This window comes from Denticeps clupeoides, chromosome 5 (genome assembly GCF_900700375.1).
Source record: "Denticeps clupeoides chromosome 5, fDenClu1.1, whole genome shotgun sequence".
Classification (NCBI taxonomy): domain Eukaryota; kingdom Metazoa; phylum Chordata; class Actinopteri; order Clupeiformes; family Denticipitidae; genus Denticeps; species Denticeps clupeoides.
Genome location: NC_041711.1, coordinates 22,885,594 through 22,910,379, shown reverse-complemented (window position 1 = coordinate 22,910,379; position 24,786 = coordinate 22,885,594). Strand labels below are relative to the sequence as shown.

Below are 24,786 nucleotides of genomic sequence, written 5' to 3'. Positions count from 1 at the left end.
GTACTGAGACCTGAGGGACACCAGTTGAGAATCTTTCCCAAGTCACTTGGAAACCGCTTGAGACCGCTCAAGGTAGGAAGCAAACCAGTTTAATGCTGAGCCCCAAATTCTAAGACTTACCAATAGTAACCTTTGTTACAGTGGTCCCAGCTCACTTCAGGTCATTGACCATTCCCCCCGTGTAGTTCTGAGCAGTTTCCTCACTGTTCTCAAGATCATTTGTACCCCAAGAGTAACGCATGTAACACATATATTGCAGTATTTGTCATCTGCTGACAGTATTAACACCCACTGTCCAATTGTAAACAATGTAAAATAAGGGTGACAAGGCACTGAGAGGTGGGAGGACAGGGGCTGAGGAAGGGGTCGTGACTGTCGTGACATGTAACAGAAGCCGCTGAGAGCTCGACATCCAGTGTTGTACACTGTGGATTAGGTAGGCGTGGAAAAATGCTAAGAATACTTTCAAATTTAATTTTCATCAATTAACACAGTTAAGTGAAGTGAAGGTATGATTTGTAATACACAGCAGAGCACACGGTGCACACAACAAAATGTGTCTACTGCATTTAGCCCATCACCCTTGGTGAGCAGTGGGGAGCAATGAAAGGTGCCCGGGGAGGTGCCCACAACCCTTCAGTTACAAGTTCGCTTCCGTAACCAGAATAGAAGAGAAAGTTAAATCAGATTAGTATTTGCTATGTGACCACCATTTGCTTTCTACACACTTTTTGAAGGTGCTCCAACAAGTTGAACAAACACAGAACAGCTTTTTCCAATCTCGATCTCTCTCATGCCCTTGCTCACTGTCTCGCTTCTGTGTTCATTCAGCTTGACAAGCACACTCGCACAACTCTTGTTGAAATTGTGCCACAAAACCAACCAACCACAAAGCAGAAGAAGTTATTTATGATTGGCTGTTTTTTTGTTGTTCTGCTCTGTGATTGGTTTGTGGCAGATTTGTAACTCTGTGCGAAGAGTTGAGTGAGCACGCAGGTGAAGTTGACGTTCTGTGCACAGAATTTCACGTTACGTTTGCTCAAATGTGGCATAACGTTGTTGATGCTGCTTCCAAATAAGTATCTATATTTCATAGCATTGAGGAAACCAGTAATCTTCACAAATCTCCAACTAAAATGCAGCCTCAAACTTGAAAGGAATCCACCATGCAGATATTCTCCAGGTTTTCCAGGCATTCTCCTGGCAAAAAAAAAAAAATAATTCAAATATTTCACTGAAGCAGTATTTGCTGTGTTAGTAGCATGGTTTTGTTGTTTCTGTAAATTACTGTGTCTTGTCTGTAATTTTCATAGGTACACTTCAACTGTGAGAGACAGATTGTAAAAAATAAATCCAGGGAATCACATTGTATGATTTTTAAAGAATTTATTTGTATAATAGTGCAGAAAATAAGTAGCAAAAGTTCACCTTAAATTTTTGTAATGTAACCTTGGTTGCCAATGACAGAGGTCCAAAGTTTCCTGTAGTTCTTTGCCAGGCTTGTACACACTGTTGCTGGACTTGTGGCCCATTCTTCCATGCAGATCTTCTCCATGATGTCGCTGGGCACAGATTCTCTGTTGGATTTAGGTCTGGAGATTGGCTAGGCCACTCCAGAACCTTGTAATGCTTTTTAGTTAGCCAGTGCTTTTAATGGATGCTGGACCCAGGCACATTTCCATTTTCAATGCTCTCACTGATGGAAGGAGTTTTTTCTCAAAATCTCATGATACATGGCCCAATTCATCCTTCCCTTAATACAGATCAGTTGTCCTGTCCTCTTTGCAGAAAAGCAGCCCCAAAGCATAATGTTTCCACCCCATGCTTCACAGTAGTCTTGGTGTTCTTGCTGCAATTCCGAATAAATACTGACGCTGGCATACAAATCAAAACATGGGGACCAATTGATCTCTTGTAGAGCGAGAAGAGAAGAGGACTGAGTACTGAGACCTGAGGGACACCAGTTGAGAATCTTTCCCAAGTCACTTGGAAACCGCTTGAGACCGCTCAAGGTAGGAAGCAAACCAGTTTAATGCTGAGCCCCAAATTCTAAGACTTACCAATAGTAACCTTTGTTACAGTGGTCCCAGCTCACTTCAGGTCATTGACCATTCCCCCCGTGTAGTTCTGAGCAGTTTCCTCACTGTTCTCAAGATCATTTGTACCCCAAGAGGTGAGATCTTGTATGGAGCCCAAAGTTGAGGGAGATTGTCATTGATTTCATTTTGTAATAAGTGTTCCAACCATTGATTTCTTCTCACTAAGCTGCTTGCCTATTGTAGATTGGCTCATCCCAGTCTTATGCAGGCATACAATCTTGTCCCTGTTGTTCTTAGATAGCTCACTGGTCTTGGATATGGTGGAGGTTGGAGTCTGACAGTTTGAAGGTTTGGACAGGTGTCTTTTATAAAGATAATGTGTTCAAACAGGCACCATTAATACAGATAATGAGTGAACTTGCTTGTTGAAGAATTCTTGCTTGTTTGTAGGTGCTAAATACTTGTTTTCTGCACCATTATACGAATAAATTATTTAAAAATCATACAATGTGATTTCGCGGGCCCCTCATTTATCAACAGAGCTTTAGTACAGATCTAAAAAGGGCAAAGGGTGCGTACAATTGTTCCTGCACAAAGTGTGGAATTTATGAACTAATACTTGTGCATAGAAATGTGTGTAAATATATGCACATCTATGTACATGCACAACACACAGTGGTAGAATTGTGAAACCTGTGTGAACCTCACAACTGTGAGACCATCTGTACTGAATGTCATTTGATTAATAAATACTAATCATTTTAATGATCGAAATTAGCATAAGTGATGCGCATATAAAAAACATACATAGGACATGTGTTTCAAACATTGACACGGCTCATCTTGCACTGCTTTAAGATTTAACTAACCATGCAGGCCGCAGGGAGCGAGTATTCAGAGAACGCCCTGATTTGTTTGCTGAGAGTACAGAATGGCTTCTGAGCTGGTATGGCTTTCCAAGACAAATAGTGCTTCATTTGAGTCATGATTTGGGACCTAAGCGCGAAACAAAACACACAAAAGCTATATCTCTTCATATCCTGGCACTGTCCACCCCGGGATTTTTGGCTACCGGCACATTCCAGCGTGAGGTTTGTGATCGATCAGGCATCTATTAGCAAGAGTCTGCCATTCGGTTGGATGCAATAATCTCCCTGGTCCCAAACTGCATTTTCTTTCCTTACACAAGTCTGGCACAATTGGAAATTGAGTGGAGATTTTATGTCATTGCTGAATTTCCTAAAAGAGCAGTAGACTGCACCCACATAGCTATAAAAGCACCATCCCAGAATGAATATAATTACGTGAATAGGAAGGCCTTTCATCCCATCGATGTGCAGCTAATATGCGATGCATATTTGACCCTGTTAAACATTGTTGCGCGGTGGCCAGGAGGAATGCGAGACTCCTTTATTTTCCTGAACAGCTCTGTGGGACTTGGTCTACAAAAAGGAGCTGTTGAAGATGAATGCACAACATGTTTAAATACTATTACTGCAGTAAGTTAGCGTGTTGTGTCGCCTGCAACTTAAGATGATCAAGGCTATCTACTGAATCCATGGCTCATGACACCCTTAACCAACCTGAGAACCATGCAGGAACAAAATTACAACTTGGCCCATGCACAAACTAGAACAACAACAACAACAACATTTATTTCTTATATAGCCCAAAATCACATACAGTATGTCTCAATGGGCTTTGACAGGCCCTACAGTTGACACCCCCACACTTGACCCTTCTGCACACATGGAAAAACTCCACAGAAAAAAACTCTAGGAGAGAGAGAAAAAAAAGAAAGGAAGAATCCTTGGGAAGGAGAGATACACCACAATTGAGGAGTGATAGAACCACATTTGGCCGCGCAATAGGTCTGTTGAAGGGTCGATGTTTGTCTATCGCAGGAGAAATGCTCCAGTATTGTCCTAAAAAGGTCTGTGGTTACTCCATGGTTATGGAGTGTGGTGTGCTTCATAAACTGGCTATCAGAAGAGGCGTCCCCTCTGCAGGAACCCACAAGGGCAGACTCCCCCATTCCTGATGCACTTCCTCGACCACTGCCCCTTGAACCTGCCATTCAGACCAGATCGGGGCTCATACAGATATTTTAGGTAAGTCCAATCATTAGCCGACTGTGTGTGCTGACTCAATCATTCGCACAATGGCCAAGAATTGTTTAACTTTTATTAACCATCTGGGATGCACATGAAGTAATTTGTTTCAGTGACTATTAATAAATTGGAAATTATTAATTGTTTTTTGTCACTTATTGACTTGGTCGTATCCTCTTGATTTTTAAGACCTCATTTGTCAACACCCTTGATGCCCGACATGCAGAAGCCGATGACTATGACCCTGGCTTATTCCCGAGTCCCTGCAACTGTGGATATGGAAAGAACAATGAATAAGATTGCAGCTCAATTTTTTAAATTGTTTAACCAATAAATATAATGTTTGCTAATTCAAATTATGTTCAAAATAAACTGTATGGAAAATGAGTTTATCATAATTTTAGACGTCTGATGATTCAGCGTGTTCTGTGGATGCCAAAATGTTGCAATTCACGCATTCTGTGATGCCAGATAATGCAGCATCTCCAATAACTCATTGGTCTAAGGCACCATTTCACCACGCTTTGTCCTCCACCAGTTGTACCTATAGCACGATTGTATGTGGCCACGCGTTTTTTTTTTTTTCTGCTAAAGTCCTGTGCTTTATTTAGGATTTCCTTTTGCTTAATAATTTTGCATTCTCAGTTTACAGTATTTATTTTTCATTCCTGCCTTAAAAAATATTACAAGCTGTAATTATTATAAAATGTCAGCCACAAACAATCACTTTTTCATTCTTTCTCCTCTTCATCATTAGAAGGATTTGTCAATTTCATATCACACAGGCCACTCAAGCTCAGTCCTTGGTCATCTTAAGGCTAGAACTCTTCAGACAGGTCTGTCTCTAAAGCACAACAGGACCTCTCCAACCTCTCCAGAATGCAGAAGCACAACTTATTTTTAAACCTTCCAAGTTTTACCCCTCCCCACACTGCATTAGGCTCCCTCAGATACTCCGGCACTTCCCGACTGGTCCCATTATCTCTCAGAGTAAACCTAGGCACCTTGACACTTAGGTGATGGATTGAACTTTCCCCAGATGTCCGAACAACCAAGTCACTTATGGTGCCTTCAAACATCCAATATCTGTTCTGGAGGTACCTACCTCCTCTAGACTTGGATTAGCTGTGAAATGCTTCTGTATGCAGTATTACCTGCCAACTGAGTTTTAGACTGTGTCCTGGGTCCTGTTTCTGAATTGATTTCTCATATATATATATATTCTTTATCTGGACAGATAGAACTAATCAAGAACTGATTTTGTCAGAACGTTTTGCTTGTAATGCCAATATAAAGCCTCAGATCCACAGCAACAATTAAAGCATTTTTCAGATGCATTAGGTTCTGCATCTGTGTAAGATCTCCTAAGTAAGATTTCCTCTTGGCAGTGTTTATGTAGCAGGAAGAAGGGTGATATTTGCATCAGACACAGAAGACGTTTGCCCTCGACAGATTAGTTTCCCTCAATGTTATAGTGTACAAGAGATCAATTCCAGAGTAGCAAAGACAGTGAGAATTCGGCTTTAGAGTTCATCAACCTGCCTGTTTATACACCCCTTTGTCCCTGTGATGTCCCCTGTACTCTGAACACTGTCAAATGTCACATTCACTATTTCTGCCAGTGGGTGCTGCATTATATTTCATGAATGAAACTGTGAAAGTGAATTAAAAGCATGGCTTTTTTAAAATAGTTCTTGATTGTTCTGATGATATCATTTGCCTAATGGTGACCATTTAAGGAACTGTATATTCCATAAGCTCAGAAGACACATGTGAAGTGAAAGTGAAGCGATGGTCATTGTGAACCACAACTCAGAACACTGTGACACAACAAAATGTGTCCTCTGCTTTTAAACCATCACCTTGGTGAGCAGTGGGCACCCGGGGGACGGTGTGTGGGGATGGTGCTTATGGGGCCGCTTCCTTAACCGCTAGGACACCACTGCCCATTGTGTAGACATCCATATACATTAAACAGTTGCATAATTTCTTGCAGACAATTTATTTTAATATTCATTCATATTCACAGCCTAACTTGCAACTGATTGCACAATCCTGCTCAGTTCTCTGCCTTTGATATTTTGATTGGGTGAGAGCTTGTAGGAGGGTGATGGGAGCTGTAGATGGCTGTATAAGAACACAAATGTATTGTTACTTTTCATTGACACAGATGGGTCACAAAATAAAAAGAAACTGAGAAATGTTTAGGCATGCTGGGGTGGGGCGGCCGGGAATGGTCACTAGAAAGTCATTAGATATTGATTGTCGTAGTGTGCTCCTTTGATCACCTGACAACTTGTTTGCACGTCTACATTGAGGCAGTTTCTATATGTGCCTTTAAAAACGTATAATCTTCACAACTGAGAGTTGGGGTTCTGTGTTTACATTTACCTCCAGAGCAACTTACAACCAGCACTTACAGGGACAGTCCCACTGGAGCAGCTCAGGGTTAAGGGTCTTGCTGAGGGACACAATTATTGTAAATGGGGTTTGAACCTGTGACTTTGTGGCAGTCTGGTTCATAGGCAAGTGTGTTGTCCACTTGGCTACTCCCACCTTGTCACCTTGCAATGTCCTGTTATGTGGTTCTGCTGTCTGTATCCTTCCTGTTCTCTGTCTGTGTTTCCCTTATGTTTTTCCATGTTGATTTACTTCCTCGTCCCACTTGTGCCTGTGATGGGTGCGGATTATAAAACTGTCAGCAACTGGCAAGAAGGTGGAACACCATGTCAGATCTACAACCCCTACATTTTTACATTTACATTTACAGCATATATCAGACACCCTTTTACAGAGCGACTTACAAGCAGTAGATACAGGGACAGTCCCCCCCTGAAGCAACTTAGGTTTAAGTGTCTTGCTCAGGGACACAATGGTAGTAAGTGGGGTTTGAAACTGGGTCTTCTGGTTCTTAGGCGAGTGCGTTACCCACTACATTTACATTACATTTACATCATTTATCAGACGCCCTTATCCAGAGCGACTTACAATCAGTATTACGTTAAGTGTCTTGCTCAGGGACACAATGGTAGTAAGTGGGATTCGAACCCGGGTCTTCTGGTTCATAGGCGAGTGTGTTACCCACTAGGCTACTACCACCCTACTGTGGTCACAACAGCTGTGTTGTGTACAAGGACCTGCACAAGGACCCCATGTGATAGGAATCCCACAGCATTACTGCTGCTCTGGTGCTACAAGCGAGTGGTTTTACCCCCTCAAGAGGTTAATCAGCCACAACCCGGAGCTCTGAGCTGGAAAAGAAACGTGCAACTTCAGCCTGTGACCATTCTGAGCGATTAATCACAGATTCACCGTTCTCCGGCTGCTCTAATCACCCCCACACGACTGGACCGACAGCCAGGGCCAGACCCCTGTCTCCAGGGTGCTGGAAATCGTCTAGTTCACTTTCTCCCAGGCTTGTATCAGTCCTCTCCGGTTCCCTTTTATTTTCATCAGCTCTCCCTTTTCTCCTGTCACTGTGTCCAGTTTTTTAGTAACTATGAATAAAAGTAGGAAGGCAAGGGAAGGAATTGGTGCCTCTTGCTTCCCTCTACTTTCCTCCATTTGGGCAGAGCAGTAGGACAATTCACCTTCCACGCCTCTGCATTCCTCTGCTTTCTATTGATTTTGTACTTTTAGGCTTTTTTCCTTAATTGTGGGTCATTTAATCCTGTTTTGGTGTCTGGCTTTCATAATTGGGGCTCTTGCTCTGGGCATTTCGTTGCTGGGGGTGTGGGGCGGGGCTTTCCAGTATCTCTTAGATAACAGTTAGATATGTAGTAGCACTTTTACAGAGAATTTTATCAGCCGCTCTAAATCAGCCGCCTCCTCAGAGCTCCGGCCAGCTGTGGGACGGCCAGATGGCCCTGGCAATATCAGCAGCGCCTGGGATCTTCAGATGCCCCGCTCAGATAATGGCTGCCTGACACGGCACAGCGGAAAGCCTGATTTCTGCAAAAAAAAACAAAATAAGCCGAGTTCTCCCCAACAGCTCTAATCAATGTGAGCGGAGACTCCCATCCATGCCGAGCCGTTTGAGGGTAAATTCCTGCCACGCCAGTGTGATGCATCGCCTTGCTTCTTGTGTGAGTGCAAGCCAGGCAGCACCCTCCCGCGAACTCTCGCTTTTCCCCCCACCGCCAGCGTCTGCTTCTGAGACAGGGTCCCGGTGGCTCCCTCCCTCCCTCTCTCCAGTTCCCCTTCCCCTCAGTGTTTACCACCGCCGAGGAGAAGCCCTTGCCACTGCTGCATGAGCAGAATAGACGCCTTAATCCCACACACAACAAAAGGAGGTTTATCAAGAGAATGCCGCGTTTTAAACTGACAGGATTTGGGAATTGTGTTTCTTGCTGACTGCACCCCTTTCCGCACGGCAACGAGGGTGCTTGCAGGAAAACTTCACATACTTTGGTGCTTTGCTAGCCTAAATGTGTGTCCATGTGCATCATGTGCTGTGCTGTGGAGCAATTTAAGAGTCAAATGGGCACAGAAGGGACGTGCGCGAGAGCACGAACTGCGAGGCTCTCACTGTGCCGTCAGTAAATAAGAGCACTTGCGGTATGGATTCGGACAGAGCCGACAAAGCACACCAATTAGAGCCGGCCTAATCCGTAGCTCCTGCTGAAAAGGACAGCAATGCAGGAATGCAAATGGGCTTCATTGATATGATATTAGTGGTGCTTTTACAAAGAAAGACTCAAGAAAAGAAAACCGAAATGACAGCAACCAGTCCATTGCCCTCGGTAGGGATATCTTAACAGGCTGAAAGTTTAATGGGATAATGTAAGCTCTTTGAGGTTTCAGCCAAGGCCAATTATATACCCTGAATTGTCCGTTTTTCTGTTCTTGCAGAGAGCTCTTTTTTTGACGGGTTCAGAATGCTAATTTGAAAAACCCTGCTCTGCCCCAGACCCCCCGAATCGTACCAGAGCGACAAAAACAAAACGGCAACATCTGTTAAACCCCATGTAGCAGACGCAGCACAAATGAATGCCCTCCCCTCCCCTCCCCGAAACAGATTAAGACATTTCATTTTAAAGACAGTCGTCACAATATGTGGATCTGAGATAATGCCATTGTTTGGCTGATGTGGAACTGGTAGGGGCTGGAAATAAGAAGGGGCATGATGCAATAGAGGGGAGATTGAGAGAATTGTCGCATGCTGGGTTGCTCTTTCAGGCCGGGCCGGCTGCAATGCCGCCCCACCGCAGCATTTCCTAATCCTTTTCAGGTGAATCCGTATGCCACAAGTCTCTCTAAGCTTTAAGAACATACATATGGAAATGGGGGTCCTGGACAAAAGGTTTCAAATTGTTCTTAAATACATCATAGCCCTGAAATACGTGTAGGGTCACTGTTCAGGGTCAGTGGCTAGAACGGCAAGAACCAGCGGAAGCGATTAATAATAAAAATAAAAAAAACGTCTGCATGACACACGGGAGGCGGTCCTGACTCACGGCTCGATTCAACAAATGGTCTTACGGAGGTTATCCCGGGACCTCTTGCGTCTTGTCGTTAACGTCCACAGACAAATCCATGATGTCTCACCAGGTGGGTTGTAGTCAGACAGGAAGAGGGACGTGCATCAATAAAACAGACTGTGTTGACCGGACAAGGATATGAACAATTGAGTATTTCGCAGTTCTCCTCCAAAACCGCATACATTTTGACTAAACTAGGATGAATGGGGATTCCACTCCAAAATATATTGTTCCATAAGGAATCCTAAAAGGCGATATTACGGCTTTTTGTAGTTTCCTCTGTGTGCTTCACAAGATCTTGTTTTCCAAAATGTAAAGAATAAATTCCTACAAAATGTACCATTTCAATGTAAACGAAAGGGTTTCTTTACTCATTGGCATCACTCACACACACACACACACACACGGTCTACCTGCATGAATGTTAATTTTATAAATCAGGACAATGAACGCCAGTAGTGCTTCATTAGATTTTCTTTAATGACTGCAAACACAGAACAGAAACTACAACACAACCAGTGTCTCCGTCAACAACAGGACACCCCAGGCACGGTGATCAATTAGCAAAAAAAGCTCCAGTTTATCCAAGATAAGACAGAATGGCATCATGGCAAATCATGCACCCCCCCCCCCCCCCCTTTACTTAAACAGACTCCCCAAACTGATAGGGACGGTCAACAAATACTCCAGACAAACAGAAACGCATGCAGGAGCGGGCTAAACTGAAGCCTCTCAAGCAACACTTTCATACACAAATATAGCTCCAAATATCCGCCCAGTACAGGCACTACACAATGAATAAACATGCTATACATTTCATAAGTAAAAAATATGCATTTCATCCCTAAGAGATCCAATAAAAATCTTATGTACAGTCCTTTTTCTATTAAAAGATTTGCTTCACAAAAGAACGTGCTTCCACTGGAAGCAAAATGTATCTCAGTGCTGTTGCTTCATGCTGCTGCAAATGAGTGTATGAAAGGGAACTCCTCAGACACCCACTAGTTTCCTTGTGTTTTCCGGACATTCAGGTACAAATGCTCCCCCAAAAAAGGCCTTTTTAAAACATACAGGTAACGTCTTTTCAGATCATCAAAGAAAAAGCAGAAGCAGGAGCGTCAGGCACCAGGGGAGTCGAGGCTGGAGAATCCTGGAGGCTTTTGAACGAAACCACAGAACTTCCTGAGAGTCGTCTGCAATGGAAAAGAGAGCACAGAAGGCAGCGTGAATAAATGCCCATACGAAACGGGGGAAATGGGAACCATTAGCGCATACTCAGACATGATGGCCGAGCCACTGAATAATCTTTTGTGGGCTGACGGGCATAAAGACCCATCCTGGCCTCTATTGTCTGGACCTTTTAGGCCCAATTCACAACAATTCCCCCACTAAACCCGAACGTGCTGTAGGCTCACACTGTACATGGACTCACTTCAGACAAAAACATGGCAATAACCAGAATTGATCACTTCATTGATTGTAACATGGAAGCATGTTGTAAGTTGCTCTGGATAAGGGCTTGTGCCAAATGCTTTAAATGTAAAACAGAAAATAAGACAGGCAGTGGTAGTAGCCTAGTGGGTAACACACTCGCCTATGAACCAGAAGACCCAGGTTCAAATCCCACTTACTACTTGTGTCCCCGAGCGAGACATTTAACCCTAAGTTGCTCCAGGGGGGGACTGGTTGTAAGTCACTCTGGATAAGGGCATCTGATAAATGTTGTAAATGCAAGAGTTTGAAATACCCTGCATGGCGCCCTCGAAATGGATTTAAGTCACTATGGACGAAAAGTGTCCGATTAACATTTAAAAAATAAATGATTTGAACCAGAAGTTTTCTTACCACAGTCATTGTGAAAGACTTGAGGAAAGCAGTGCAGCATTCCGTAGCCGCAGCGGCAGTACGAGCAGCCCTTCTGTACCCACTCACCATGCGGGATGACCCCACAGTTCCTGCACACACACACACACACACACACACACACACACACACAGATGAGCCGCTGCCCGGGAACGGGACACCATGCGCCGTCCCTTCACCGCACACCGTACCTGACCCGCTCGTCGTATTCACAGCTCCGGCCGCTGAAGTGCTTGGGACAGGCGCAGAAACTGCCCAAGATGCAGGTGCCGCCGTTCTGACAACAGGTCCGACTCTGCTGAGCACCTGAACAAAAAAATACATTATTTCCATAAACCGGCCACTCGGACGCTGCGCTCTGGTCTGGTAGGTCGGGGTCAGAGGTCACTTACTCCCGGTCAGGCCGACGAAGGGCAGAACCGACCTGGAGTCGGCGTGCTTGCGCTCCTCGCCCGGCGCGTTCATCTGGTTGAAATGGTCCAGGAACCCGGACCGGCCGGAGAGCTGGACCTTCCCGCAGGCCAGGCCCTCGCAGTCTGCGGGGACAGCGGGCCTCGGTGTTACGCTCCCGACAGAACCGGGCGGACGGTGAGGAGGAGGAGGATGAGGAGGAAGGCGCTTACCTGCTCCGGCTGATCCGCGCAGGACGACCACGGCAGACAGCACGAGCCTGAAACGACAACGCGACAGCTCAGCGCCACCAAAATAAAAAACTGTCCCCCCCCCCGTGCAAAACGCGCACAATTCAACCGCGGAGACCGCACGTCGCGCTTACATGGCAACAAGAGGCATTTCCACGCGGCCACACGCACGCCGAGTCCGAGCCGAAGTGGGGCCGCCGGCGAGTTCAGGCCAGAGATAACGCGCAGGCCGCCGCCCGCCCCCATAATGGACAATTAACACCTCCAGACCCTCCTCCTCCTCCTCTTCCTCCTCTTCCTCCTCCACCGGATCAGGCTGAAACGGGGTGCCGGTACCTCCGGTCAACTCTCATGCTAATGCTCGAAACATAAATCAGAGACATAACTCTCTTTCAAATACCGAGGACTAATAATACATAAAAAAAAAAAATACAGTTTCTCAGAAGACACGCGTCCCGATTGGCTTCCAATAAAGACAGGATCGTAAATTCGCTGGAAGGCAGCGTGTCACGGACATAAAACGTTAACGGAGAACTATTACATTTACATTTACAGCATTTATCAGACACCCTTATCCAGAGCGACTTACAATCAGTAGTTACAGGGACAGTCCCCCTGGAGCAATTTAGGGATAAGTGTCTTGCTCAGGGACACAATGGTAGTAAGTGGGATTCGAATCTGGGTCTTCTGGTTCATAGGCAAGTGTGTTACCCACTAGGCTACTACCACCCATAGCTATTAGTAGCTTGTAAAATAGATCTCATGTAAAAATGTTTCCTCCCAGCTTCATAATCCATTACAACTGAAGACCATGTGCTGTTGTATTGACAAAGGAGATTCGTGAGGCTTTTAAAAAAAAAAGAAGAAGTATATTACAGTAAAAGTGGAGGATGTGGCAAGGTTTCATGTCCTGTTACATGGACCGTGTAAAGTGAAGTGATTGTCACTGTGATACACAGCAGCACAGCACGCCGTGTCGGTGATGGTGCGATAAGAAGGAATTTTGAGTTTTCACTTGACCTGTAAGGGTGGTTTCTGTCCCACGTGGGACCCACCCTGCCAGTTTATCCTGCTCCGGTGGACCCCGAGGTTGCGACTAAATAAAGTTAGTGGCCGCAGCCCCCGTGGGCCCAGTGAGCCCGGCGACCCCCTGAAGTGGAAGGGTCAGGCAGAAATCATGTTTCACTTGTCAGCGCAGCTGCCACGGCGAGACCGGTCTTATATCAAATGCCAAAATGTGATCCGGGCGCGTCCATCCCGATCGAAGAGGAGCCACTCCGAGACGCTGTGGCCAGAGCTGCCCCTGAGCACAAATGGCTGACCTTGGTTTAATTGTCAAATAAATAACCTCATCCATCACGCGCCGCGCGGGTGTCAAATTGCAGAGACTTATTTATGTCATCTCAGCCAGTCACCAGTGGCTTAATGAAGAATGATTTCCCCGCAAATCTATCATTACAGTAAGTTCACTGGAAGAAAAGAACGAAGACTACCCACTTTCCTTTTTATCCATCGTGCGTAGGTCGAGATCGCCTCTTTTCTGATGTGGGGATTCCAGCAGAGTACAGGGGGAAGCGGATGGGCCGAAATGGCCGGGAAGGCCGCGTCCCTCTCTTTATTAGGGAATTGGGCGTTCTCGATGTACTGCAGTGGTGGAGCCCAGACAGAAGCCAGAACACGGGAGAACTGGACAAAACTAAGCAAGAACAAGAACAAAAATCCATTCGAGTTTAATCTAATCGAGGTTCACGATGCAAGATTCAGAGTCGAGATTCAAGATTGGTTTATTCTCAGTACAACATTATACACAGTATGCCGTGTATTGAAATGGTGTTTTACAGAGACCCCAATAGTGCAATCATAAAAGAAAAATATATATGTATATACACATATATAAACTAAACTATGCTAACTAAAACTTAAATACTGTACAGGTTATCTCTGTAAGAGAAAATTAAAACTTTTCTGTACAATGAACAGGTCAAACAGGCACATAACTCATGCCTCATGTAGGATGCTTGTACGCAGGACACACAAGACAGGACAAACGTGTGCAAAAAGAGCAGACGTGCGGAATGATGTGAGCTGCGCAGTTTATCAGTTTTTTGGCGACGGCGGTGCATTCAGCGCATTGAGAGCTCTGACTGCTTGGGGGAAGAGGTGGCGCAGGTCGCTGAATTAAAAAAAGGATTTAGGCCAGCGTCACATCACTCTCGCCGCCGATGACTAGACTCAAACAAGATGTGCGAGCGCAGGTGTGAAACGGACGTGGAAGGTGCCGTCTCTAATTGGTGGGCATGGGTGGAATTTGAATCCTAATGCTTTTGAATGAGGAAAAATTTAAGGGAGCTAATCTCCTCCCACTCTTACCCTGCAGCGTTGTGCTGGTGTCATCGGCGTGTTTACAGAAGCTGAGCCGAGGTGGCGGATTTGGATGTGGGGTAAATGAAGTGGTTTATGCACGGCATGCTGAGAAATTTAACGGGCCATTATGCTATCATGATGTTGGCATTGGGGTGTGGACCAGAGCCATTTGGGAGTTTGTCTTCGAGCCTTCCTGTCTTCTGTCGACCGGATAGAGAGCAGCTGGCGGATGGGTTGGATCTGAGGGCTGAGATGATTTCCAGTGCTGATGTTTTCAGCTTAGCAGTGATTCTGCGTCATGCTCTACAGCGCTACTGTTGCTTTCCATTACGTTTCCATACTGGCCCCTAACTTCTCAGGCTAATTTAGGAGTCACAGACTGGTTGGCAGGCAGGACATGTTCTAATGGTTCTTGCTCTGTCCTGACTGGTAATGGTATGGCAATGCATGGTAACTGAGATGTGGAGGACAATCCAGGAAACATATTTTCCAAATGAAGTCATCCCTAGAGCCACTGCTTCAAGAACAATTGTACCACCTATGTCACTGTCGTTAGGGTAAAACAAGGCTTTGTGATAGACTGAAACATGTGTTATGCAACATAGAATATCCCTTCTTCACCCCTTCCATTCTAAGCATGTGTTAGAACCCATTGGTTGCCATCAGCAGTCTGTAGCTACTTCCAGCCATTGTTGGATTCAAGCTTCCACTTGAGTGTAAAAATGTGAGCTCACTACAGACATGGTTTGGTTTGTTTATTCTGGGGTACAGTACAGAAATGTCAGTGCAGCGTTGCAGCTGCCGAGGATCCAGACTCGAAACTCAAAACATATTTAAATACTATTCAAATACAATTTTGCAAAATAGATCCCCTTCAAATGCATCGCTCTAAAAAGCTAAATAAATTAAGATTGTTATTATATTGAAGCTTTGAGACATTGACACCAATTTCCACATTGGTTGCTATTGTCATATATTGATTGTATAATTATGTGAAACAACAACTCAGACACATGCTCACAATGTCAAAAATACTTATTGTATGCATTATACCATAGGTCTATGACAAACACACATTTGGGGAAACAAATTCCAACAAAACTGAACCAGGCTGTAATGACTGTCATCTGCCCTCTTCTGTTATGTAGTGAGGGTGCATGGTATTTTAGTTTCACTGATGTCACCTGTTGAAAAAGGGGTGAAATGCATGAAGTTTTACTTCATAAAGGTCATGCGTCAGATGAGTTCTGAACCCCACTTCAGAGTTCAGTTTGAAAGCCTCCAAAGCTCCCGTATTTCTGCTGATCGATCCAGTAATCAGTCCTAAAACCCATTATGCGTAAGGAGACGAGTTTAAAGCATAAACGCCAGCGGCTACCCTCTGTTTCACCCGCCTCAGCAGCCATTTTTACAGCTTTCTACCAATAATTAAATCTCATCACCTGATGATGGTGGCCAAGAATCGCAAATCAAACTCCATAAAATAAAATAAAATAAAACATTCAATAAAGCATAATCACAATATGCCGAACACTTTTCCAAATCACTGTAACAAATTATATTGAAAGGATTGGTAGAATAGCCCGGAAGTTTGCTGTTTGCTGACCACTCCTTTAATGTGCAACCTTGACACATTAAAATGATAGACCCATTAAAATGATAGACCCATTCGGGCTCAGACCAAGATTTACAGCTCTAATGGAGATGATATGTCTGGTTCTGCAGAGTGTTCTCAACGCACGATGTGTTCAATTTTGGACAATGATTCCATTCTGTGACCTCATTAAAGCATAAATTCAAATTCAAATTTTATTTGTCACATACACATACACCGTATGATATGCAGTGAAATGCTTTAGCGACTGCTATAGGCAAACTTTGTGTTTGTTGCTGTGTTGCATTCTTAAGTTTTGATATATCAGATGATTTATAGCTCTTGCTGGTCCACTGCTGAAGTAGCCTATGGGACCAACTTCAATTGTCTATTTAGACAATTTCTACATCTGTCCTGCTGGAAATGGTGAATGCATAATCTTTCCTGAAACGCTAAGCTCCGTGGCAACGGCACTACTGGCTCGGACCAAAATTTACAGCACTAATGGAGATGATATGTCTGGTTCTGCAGAGTTTTCTCAATGCACGATGTGTTCACTTTTGGACAATGATTCCATTCTGTGGCCTCATTACAGCATAAATTCAAATTCAAATTGTATTTGTCACATACACAGTCATACACCGTATGATATGCAGTGAAATGCTTTAGCGACTGCTATAGACCACAGTATTGCAAATATTGCAAACATAACCAAATATTACACTTTAATGTTTTTAACATAAAATATGTGTAAAAGGTAGGGTGAAGGTGTGCAAATGAGTAAAGTGAAAGTAAAAAAATTGTGCAAGATTCTGGGGGTTTTAGTCCAGAAGTGATGGAAAGTGAAAGTGCTGGAGTGTATTAGTGTCCTGTCCTATGCAGCGTTGTTGTGGCTGAGAGCTCGTATGGCCTGCGGGAAGAAGCTCCTCCTCATTCTCTCTGTGTTGGACTTCAGGGAGCGGAAGCGCTTCCCTGATCGCGGCAGAGAGAACTGTCCATTGTTGTGCTGGCTGAGGTCCTTCCCTGTCTTCCTGGCCCTGGTCCAGCACCGCTTGCTGTAGATCGATTGAAGGTCAGGGAGCTTGGTACAGATGATGTGTTCAGCTGATCGAACCACCCTCTGTAGGGCTCGCTTGTCCTGCGTGGTGGTGTTCCCGAACCATGTTGAGATGTTTCCCGTCAGGATGCTCTCTATGGTGCAGAAGTAGAAGCCCTCATGAATGTCTTAGCCAGGGTGTCTACTGTGTGTCTTTGTGTTTGTTGCTGCGTTGCATTGTTAAGTTTTGATATATCAGATGATTCATAGCTCTTGATGGTCCACTGCTGAAGTAGCCTGTGGGACCAACTTCAATTGTCCATTTAGACAATATCTACATCTGTCCTGCTGGAAATGGTGAATGCATAATCTTTACTGAAACGCTAAGCTCCGTGGCAACGCCACTACTGATACCAAAAGTACCAGAGAGACTAATTACAGGGCATGTCTCCAATACATAATGAGCTCATTCCTAATTGTCTGCATTATGAGTGCTGTGAGAAGACAGGTCTAATTAAGCTGCTGACTGAGGACTGATGGTGTCATGCTGCGAGCTGCCATGTCAACCAATTGCAGACCTGCAGTAATTATGCATTTTATTTTTTCCTCAGGGTGTAACAACATTCACTTAAATACTTTTATTAATTTATTTCTAAATAGTCTAGTGAAACTTCATATCTCCACAATTTCTCTTTGTGTGATCAGCACAAACATGGTAGGTTATCATTACTTCAATCAGATAAATCGTTGAGAATAATTCAGCAGAAATACCCTTGTAGGACAGGGCTTTGTCAAATGATTCCAGAAATGACCACTAGCATGTAGGAAACGTGACAGACAATATAAGTGTCATTGTGTGTGTTATATGAGGTCAGCCAATGACCTCTCATGTGTAGCTGAGCTCAGATTTGCATAGCTTGTCATAGCTTGAAGGCACTTGGGCCTGGCTGGCTCCAAAAGAACAACTTGTACAGGACTATTTTTACACTGAGCAACCTCCTAAGGTTGAGTGGCGAGGGCTGTCTGTCAAGTTTATGCAGAATAATTATTCTCCTGGTTTGCAAATGGTGTGTCGCGTGGATAAAGTGCAATTGCTCGGAAGTTCCTCATCACACCACCAAAGTTCACTTATCAAAGTGAAAGGCCAGGGGCTTGTCTGTGTAAACTATATTTAACAACTCTTAATCACAGTTTCATTTATTACTTCACTTATGGGTCTACATGAGGATTAACTTACTGTTTATTAGAGATCAACTAACATATTTATTCAATAAACTAACAATATCCTGTCATAATCATGCATCATGTACACTGACGTCTATATCTTCTCTGTGCATGTTCAGAGACAGACAGAAGATGCACGCGGGGAAAGACATTTACCATCTGAGCAACATTCAGATATTTAAGAACAGCGAAATCTATCTCATGACAAGCATTCCACGGGTGTTACGAGGTCTGGGTGAGGCATGTGACTGCTAAAAATATTATCCTGGTCACATGGGACAGGTTAATTACAGTCAGCACTTTGCAATATATAGGAAATGCTCTTTGCAGTTTGCACAGGTTGACTTCAAGGGCTACTGTGACACACATTGGTGAGCTGTCTTGGTGTAAACCAGTCATACTGTTTAAGATTAAAATACAATTAATGACAGCCTTTATCAGTGATTAGAAATTACATTTTCATGCATTTTTCACCATGCCTTTCATACCACAATACAGAAATGTTGCTGTGACTCTTTCAGTTGGTGGTGTAAATAGGTGAAGAGAGGATGGCTGAGACGGACGTGCTGATCTGCGATGCTGGTCTGATGAGGAACGTGTGGGAGATCAGAGCGAGGGAATACGGACAAAAGCTGCAGAAAGAGGACGACAGACTGCAGAACAGTGCATTACAAAAGTGAGACAGTCAGACCCTTCTGTCCTTTCTCATTTCATTTCCTTTATGGCATTTATCAGACACTCTTATCCAGTGCAACTTACAGCCGATGGTTACAGGGCACTCCCCCTGGAGACACTCAGATGTCTTGCTCAGTGGGATTTGAACCTTGGATTTGGTCTTCTGGTTCATAGGGAAATGTGTTACCCACTAGGCTACTACAACACATTCACAAAGTCTAACGTTTTAATCTCATGTTTGAATGGTCATATTGGCATCCAGGAGGGCTCTCCAATCAGTTTTAATATTAGCACTGGAGTCCCAGTGCCTATTCCAGTACTATTCATTTATTTAGTGAACACCAATATGGCTCCTTGGCCATTAGCTCATGTATGCTTTTCCTGCCGTCCCAAAGGGAATATTTTTGGCCCCTGTCTTACATTGATTTTCACTGAGAGCGTCCTCTAAAGCCAATACCCTTTATACCTCAATGCCCCTGTGAGAAGTTTTCCAAAACTTCTGCAATGTTACACTGCATTTAATTAAGGGACTAATTGACCTTATTTACCTTTTTGTGCAGACTCAGGTAATTGATGCGGTACACTTTACTTTGACTGGCATCAGGGTCCAGATTGGTCCAGCACCTGACGCAACACGCCAATTAGATCTTAATGTCTCATTAGAATGTAATGCAGTCTTACTGGATATTTTAATCTAAATATGGACATGATGTGTTGTCTTAGTAAAAAATTCTTAATCAATGCAATCCTTTATATAGACAAATGGAAAACGCAAGTACATTCTGTATCATTGTGGAATTTATATCTCACTCCAGATATCAGTGCTACTTGTTTTGACAGCTTTCACTTCTTTTCATAGTTCTTTTTCATAGTTAGGCAGGGCTTGGCAAGTGTGAAAATGTGTTGGTACATGAGAATTTACTGTGTTCTCATGATACCTCTGAATTCTCTAGATAGATATACACTGCATGTGGAAAGTATTCACAGCACATCACTTTTTCCACATTTTGTTATGTTACAGATTTATTACAAAATGTATTAAGTAATTAAGAATTCTACACACAATACCCCATAATGAAAATATGAAATAAAGTTTGAGGTTTTGACAAAATTATATATATTTTTTCATTAAAAATAAAAAAAAGCTGAGATATCACATGTACATAAGTAATCACAGCTTTTGCTCAATACTTTGTCGATGCACCAAGTCTTTTTGAACATGATGCCGAAAGCTTGGCACACCTATCCTTGGCCAGTTTCACCCATTCCTCTTTGCAGCATCTTTTATGGCTAAGAGCACAGTCGTTTTAAGATCTCTCCAGTCCTGAAATCACTCCTTTTATATTTTGGCTGTATGCTGGTGGTCATTATCTTGCTGAACAGTCTGAGTTCAAGAGCGCACTGGAGCAGGTTTTCATCTTGGATGTCTCTGTACATTGCTGCAATCACCTTTCCCTCTATCCTGACTAGTCTACCAGTTCCTGCAGCTGGAAAACAACTACACAGCATGATGCTACCACCACCATGCTTCACTGTAGGGATGGTATTGGCCTGGTTTCCTCCAAATGTGAAACGAAAGTGAAGTGATCATCATTGTGAAGTTGTGAAGCAAAGATTTGTCCTCTGCATTTAACCATCACCCTTGTTGAGCAGTGGGCAGCCATGAAAGATGCCCAGGCAGCAGCATGTGGGGACGGTGCTTTGCTCAGTGGTACCTCAGTAGCACCTTTGGGGCTCAGGATTTGAACCAACAACCTTCCGATTACGGGTTTCCTTCCATACCAGCTAGGTCAATACTACCCCTCTGTATTTACACAAAAGACCAGAGAATTTTGTTTCTCATCAGTCCTTCAGGTGCTCCAGGTGGGTTGCCATGGGACTTCTACTAAGGAATGGCTTCTGTCTGGTGACTCTTACATAAAGGCCTGATTGGTGGATTGCTGCAGAGACGGTTGTCCTAGAAGGTTCTTTTTCTCTGTTCAGAGGACTTCTGGAGCTCTGACAGAGTGACCATTGGGTTGCCCAGTTTAGGTGGTCAGTCAGCTCTAGGAAGAGTCCTGTTGGTTTTGATCCTCTTTCTCTTACAGATAATGGATGATGGAAAAAGTGATGTGTATAGGTCATTGATAAAGTTGGTTAATGTTTTTATGTTAATGTTTTTTGTGTATTTTTTTATAGGATCAACAATGAATGGCAAGATCGTATTGGGTCCAAGTACAAGACCATAAGAAAATCGGAAAGGCGAAGCAAAGCACCTGAAACCACTGATATTTTTGGCAAACAGCAAATGTCTGTACCCAAGTCAAAGGTATTTAACATAGACAAAGGTAGAAGCTTCCTGAACAGTCAACAACAAAAGGAGAAGGACATGATGACGATGAGAAATAAGCACTCCCTTTTATCAAGACTTGGTGACACCCAGCCCAGTATGACAATGTGGAAAAATTCTTGGAAGATTTCCAATCTTTCTTCAGAAGACATTAAAGTCCACAAAGACATATCTGACTGGGGGCAAGATTGGAAATTATTTCATTTCCAACCTTTCCTTGAAGAAAAATCTTGGACAATGGATGATAGTGTGAATTATACGAGTGATCATGCTGCTAAGGTTCTGCTGTGGGAGAAATCTGATAGATCTTATGACATAGAGCACTTTATTAACCTTGTAGTACCAGAATGGGAGAAGTCTTGGAAATATAGAAAGACTATCAGAGATGAACCTAAGCAGCAGGCAGACACGGAGCCTTTAAAGTTTGAAAAGAGTAGTAATGGAGAAACCTGTGGCACTGAAAGGTCAGCCTCTGAGTGGATGGATGCTTGGATGACCACAAAAACCTTACAGAGGGCAGAAATATGTTCCACAACCAACAAACCACAAAATGAGATAAACATCAACCAGAGAACGGAATTAAAAGCAGAATGGAATCAATCCTGGATGCATTTCCATCATGTCCTCCATCCACCACTACAAGCATCACCAGGATGTAAGTGGAATGAATCTTGGAAGCTCTCTCAATCGAATCAGAACAAAAACGAGAATTTAAAGAAATCTAAGAATGCTCCAATTATTGAAGCACAGCATCCCAGCTTCCACCCAATCGTTGTGAATGAGACTCCACTACAGAAGAACAAAAATTGGCGATCCTGTCTGTGTGGAGCATACTCATTCTTATCTGAATGGGAGCAATCCTGGATGATTACAAAAAAACTGTCAGAAAAAATGAAGGACCCTCCAGAATGCAAAGGTAATACAAACAAAGAAGAAACAAGTGTTGAGAAAAACACCCAAAATCAGAATGCAAAGCATATCACATACAGACAGTTTAGACATATGGCTAGACATATGGATTTGCCCAATGAGTGGAATGAGGCATGGAAACTTTCCAGGCATCAGAAAGAAAGGAAAGTTATGGGATTTGAATATTTACACCTACGCCATGTAAAGAACAGATTACTTGCAGACTGGAAAGAATCCTGGAAATGCTCAAGGGCCTACAGCTATCATGGCAGGCCATCTCTAACGGAATGGACTGATTCATGCTTCTCAGTGTTTAAACATGAACCAGAAGGAGAGTGTTGGTCAAAGCATACAGACATTTGGACATGCCAGGAAAACCTTGCCAAATGTGAGGAATTCTCATTGCCAAAAAGAGGCACATTACCAAGGCTGCTTGACATCTCAGGAGACAGAGAAAAGGAAAGCCGTTTGGCCTGGAAGGATTCCTGGCGGTCTTTGAAACATCAGCGTAAAATTGATGTTGTCAGACTCCTGCCCTTGAAAGAGCCCCAGAGGCAGGAGGCACCTGTATTGGAGTGGAAAAATTCCTTCAGGTTCACAAATCTAACACTGAAGCAGGACAGCAACATGTGGATTCAGGACTGGTCCACCAATGCCCAGTATGTTAGACAAGAGAGATGGACAGTAGAAAACATGTTTCTCAATGAAGACAAAACTCATAATGGTCCGACAGGACTTAAAGGCTGGAATGAATCCTGGAAGTGTGCAAGGCGCCAGCACCACGTGAAAGGAGAGTTGACAGAAAGCTGCCAAACGGAACCATTTTCAGCAGACTTGCTTGATTCATGGAAATTCTCAAGCACCGATTTTCATCACAGTAAACCCTCCATGACAGAGTGGACTGGTTCCTGGAGGTTGTCTGGCTACCCATGGGGCAACCTGGGGCAACAACAAAGAAGCCCATTTAATTCAATGCAAATCAACTTTGAACACAAAGCAGATAGATTCAACAGATTTTTCCATCCTAGTTTATTCAGTCAAGATCAACCTTTGTTAGAATGGAGAGATTCTATGTGGACTCTTCAAAGGCAGCTGAAAAAACATCTTGGTGACAAACAACACACTGATTTTCAGTTTGGAAAGATGGTATCAGTTCCAGACTGGGCGAAATCATGGAAGCTTACACATCTTCACCTGCAGCAGAAAAAAGAATCATGGGAAAGAGTTTGGGATTCATATGAGATTGAAGTACTTGTAATAGAGATGGAATATCCGTCGGATTTCCCACAGTCCAGTGTTGCACAGATTGCCAAAAAGTGGGCCATGTCCTGGAAGAGTTCTGTCCCCCAGAATCATATAGATAAAACCTGGGGGAATGAAAAGGCTCAGATATTTCCATCAAATATAATCTATTGGCCAAAGCAAAATGTTCATGACAATCTCAAAAACATAAATATGCAAAGATTCAAAAAAGAAAAGACATCATTAAAATTGTGGGGCACATCCTGGAAGTTCTCAAAGTCACTAGACAACCTTGAATCACTGAAAATTGATCTGGATAATTCAATACTAATGACAAGTAGAACGAATGCACGGAAGCACATTTACTCTCAGATAGACCAGGGAAAACCAAATGAGAAACGATGGGCTGATGCTTGTAAACTATCAAAAACACAGCCAAGGTTCACAAAAGCTTCTTCTGTAAAAAGTAACAAAACAAAATCATCATATGAAAGCTTTCTAGATTGGGCAGATTCTTGGAAATTCTCAAGTGAACACCTGAGCAAAACATCTGGGACACCAACAGCATCTCTGACAGAGTGGATGGATTCCTGGAGGTCTTTGCTTACACCTTTCTGAAAAGGAAATGGACAAATGTCCAGTTAGCATAAATAAGGCAAAGATGAATATGCACGAATCATAAGTGCTGATATATGTTGGTAATTGTCACATATTTCATTATATATTTCTGCATATGCACATGTATTTGAGTCTGGTTGGTTAATTTAACACATCAGAAAGTTCTGAAATACTCAGCCACTCCCTGCATTGTTACCTTTAGAATATAATTGTTTAATTGTTGCACAATTAAACAGTGTTTTTGATTTATTGATAAGGAATTATTGATTTGGAATTTATTTTACTTTTCTACTCTAAATTAAGTGTGGATATTGGTCACTAAAGTCACTCACAGCTCTCAGTGGTCCTCATCTCAATGTGTAAGCTATGGCTGATCACACAGTAAACCGTATGTATGATTAATATATTTTCCAGTCTCCACCAAGTATCTGGAGAATTAATGCTGCTTAATATAACCATATTATGACTAACGGTATGCTCAGCTTTCTCTTGGAAGATTATAGTGCCTGGGAGAGCATTATAATCTTCCAAGAGAAAGCTAAGCATAACGTTAGTGATGTGATATATATATATATATACATATCACATCACTAATCGCTAATATCTCTCACACCAGAAAACTGCTAATTCCTGGGCTTATAAAATAGTCAAGGTTTTTTTT

The 24,786-nt window shown here is 43.2% G+C and overlaps 2 protein-coding genes across 4 annotated transcripts; one reads left to right on the top strand and one right to left on the bottom strand.

The window, feature by feature from the left end:
* Window positions 1–10,266: 10,266 nt before the first annotated feature.
* tdgf1 (teratocarcinoma-derived growth factor 1) lies at window positions 10,267–13,749 on the bottom strand. The gene is made up of 7 exons (XM_028981362.1): window positions 13,632–13,749; window positions 12,269–12,494; window positions 12,117–12,163; window positions 11,886–12,029; window positions 11,685–11,799; window positions 11,476–11,585; window positions 10,267–10,823 (listed from the first exon to the last, which is right to left on the bottom strand). The coding sequence occupies exons 2-7, from the start codon at window positions 12,283–12,285 to the stop codon at window positions 10,723–10,725; spliced, it is 534 nt and encodes a 177-aa protein (XP_028837195.1). The 5' UTR covers window positions 12,286–12,494; window positions 13,632–13,749; the 3' UTR covers window positions 10,267–10,722.
* Window positions 13,750–14,370: 621 nt separating this feature from the next.
* Window positions 14,371–24,385, top strand: LOC114789626 (uncharacterized). 3 transcript variants are annotated; one of them, XM_028978801.1, is made up of 4 exons: window positions 14,371–14,425; window positions 14,512–14,575; window positions 18,874–19,028; window positions 21,206–24,385. In XM_028978801.1, the coding sequence occupies exons 3-4, from the start codon at window positions 18,901–18,903 to the stop codon at window positions 24,123–24,125; spliced, it is 3,048 nt and encodes a 1,015-aa protein (XP_028834634.1). In that variant the 5' UTR covers window positions 14,371–14,425; window positions 14,512–14,575; window positions 18,874–18,900; the 3' UTR covers window positions 24,126–24,385. The 3 variants fall into 3 exon arrangements, with proteins under 3 accessions (XP_028834634.1, XP_028834635.1, XP_028834632.1); XM_028978802.1 differs by lacking the exon at window positions 14,512–14,575 and having other exon boundaries at window positions 14,404–14,425; XM_028978799.1 differs by lacking the exons at window positions 14,371–14,425; window positions 14,512–14,575 and adding an exon at window positions 18,635–18,723.
* The last annotated feature ends 401 nt before the right edge of the window (window positions 24,386–24,786 follow it).

Excerpts from the sequence above, each read along its gene's own strand:
- LOC114789626 (XM_028978801.1), top strand. The coding sequence starts at position 18,901 with ATGGCTGAGACGGACGTGCTGATCTGCGATGCTGGTCTGATGAGGAAC. Across the intron at positions 19,029-21,205 it reads CAGAACAGTGCATTACAAAA|GATCAACAATGAATGGCAAG; the intron begins GTGAGACAGTCA and ends ATTTTTTTATAG.
- tdgf1 (XM_028981362.1), bottom strand. Across the intron at positions 12,030-12,116 it reads GCGCGGATCAGCCGGAGCAG|ACTGCGAGGGCCTGGCCTGC; the intron begins GTAAGCGCCTTC and ends CTGTCCCCGCAG. Across the intron at positions 11,586-11,684 it reads GAATACGACGAGCGGGTCAG|GAACTGTGGGGTCATCCCGC; the intron begins GTACGGTGTGCG and ends GTGTGTGTGCAG.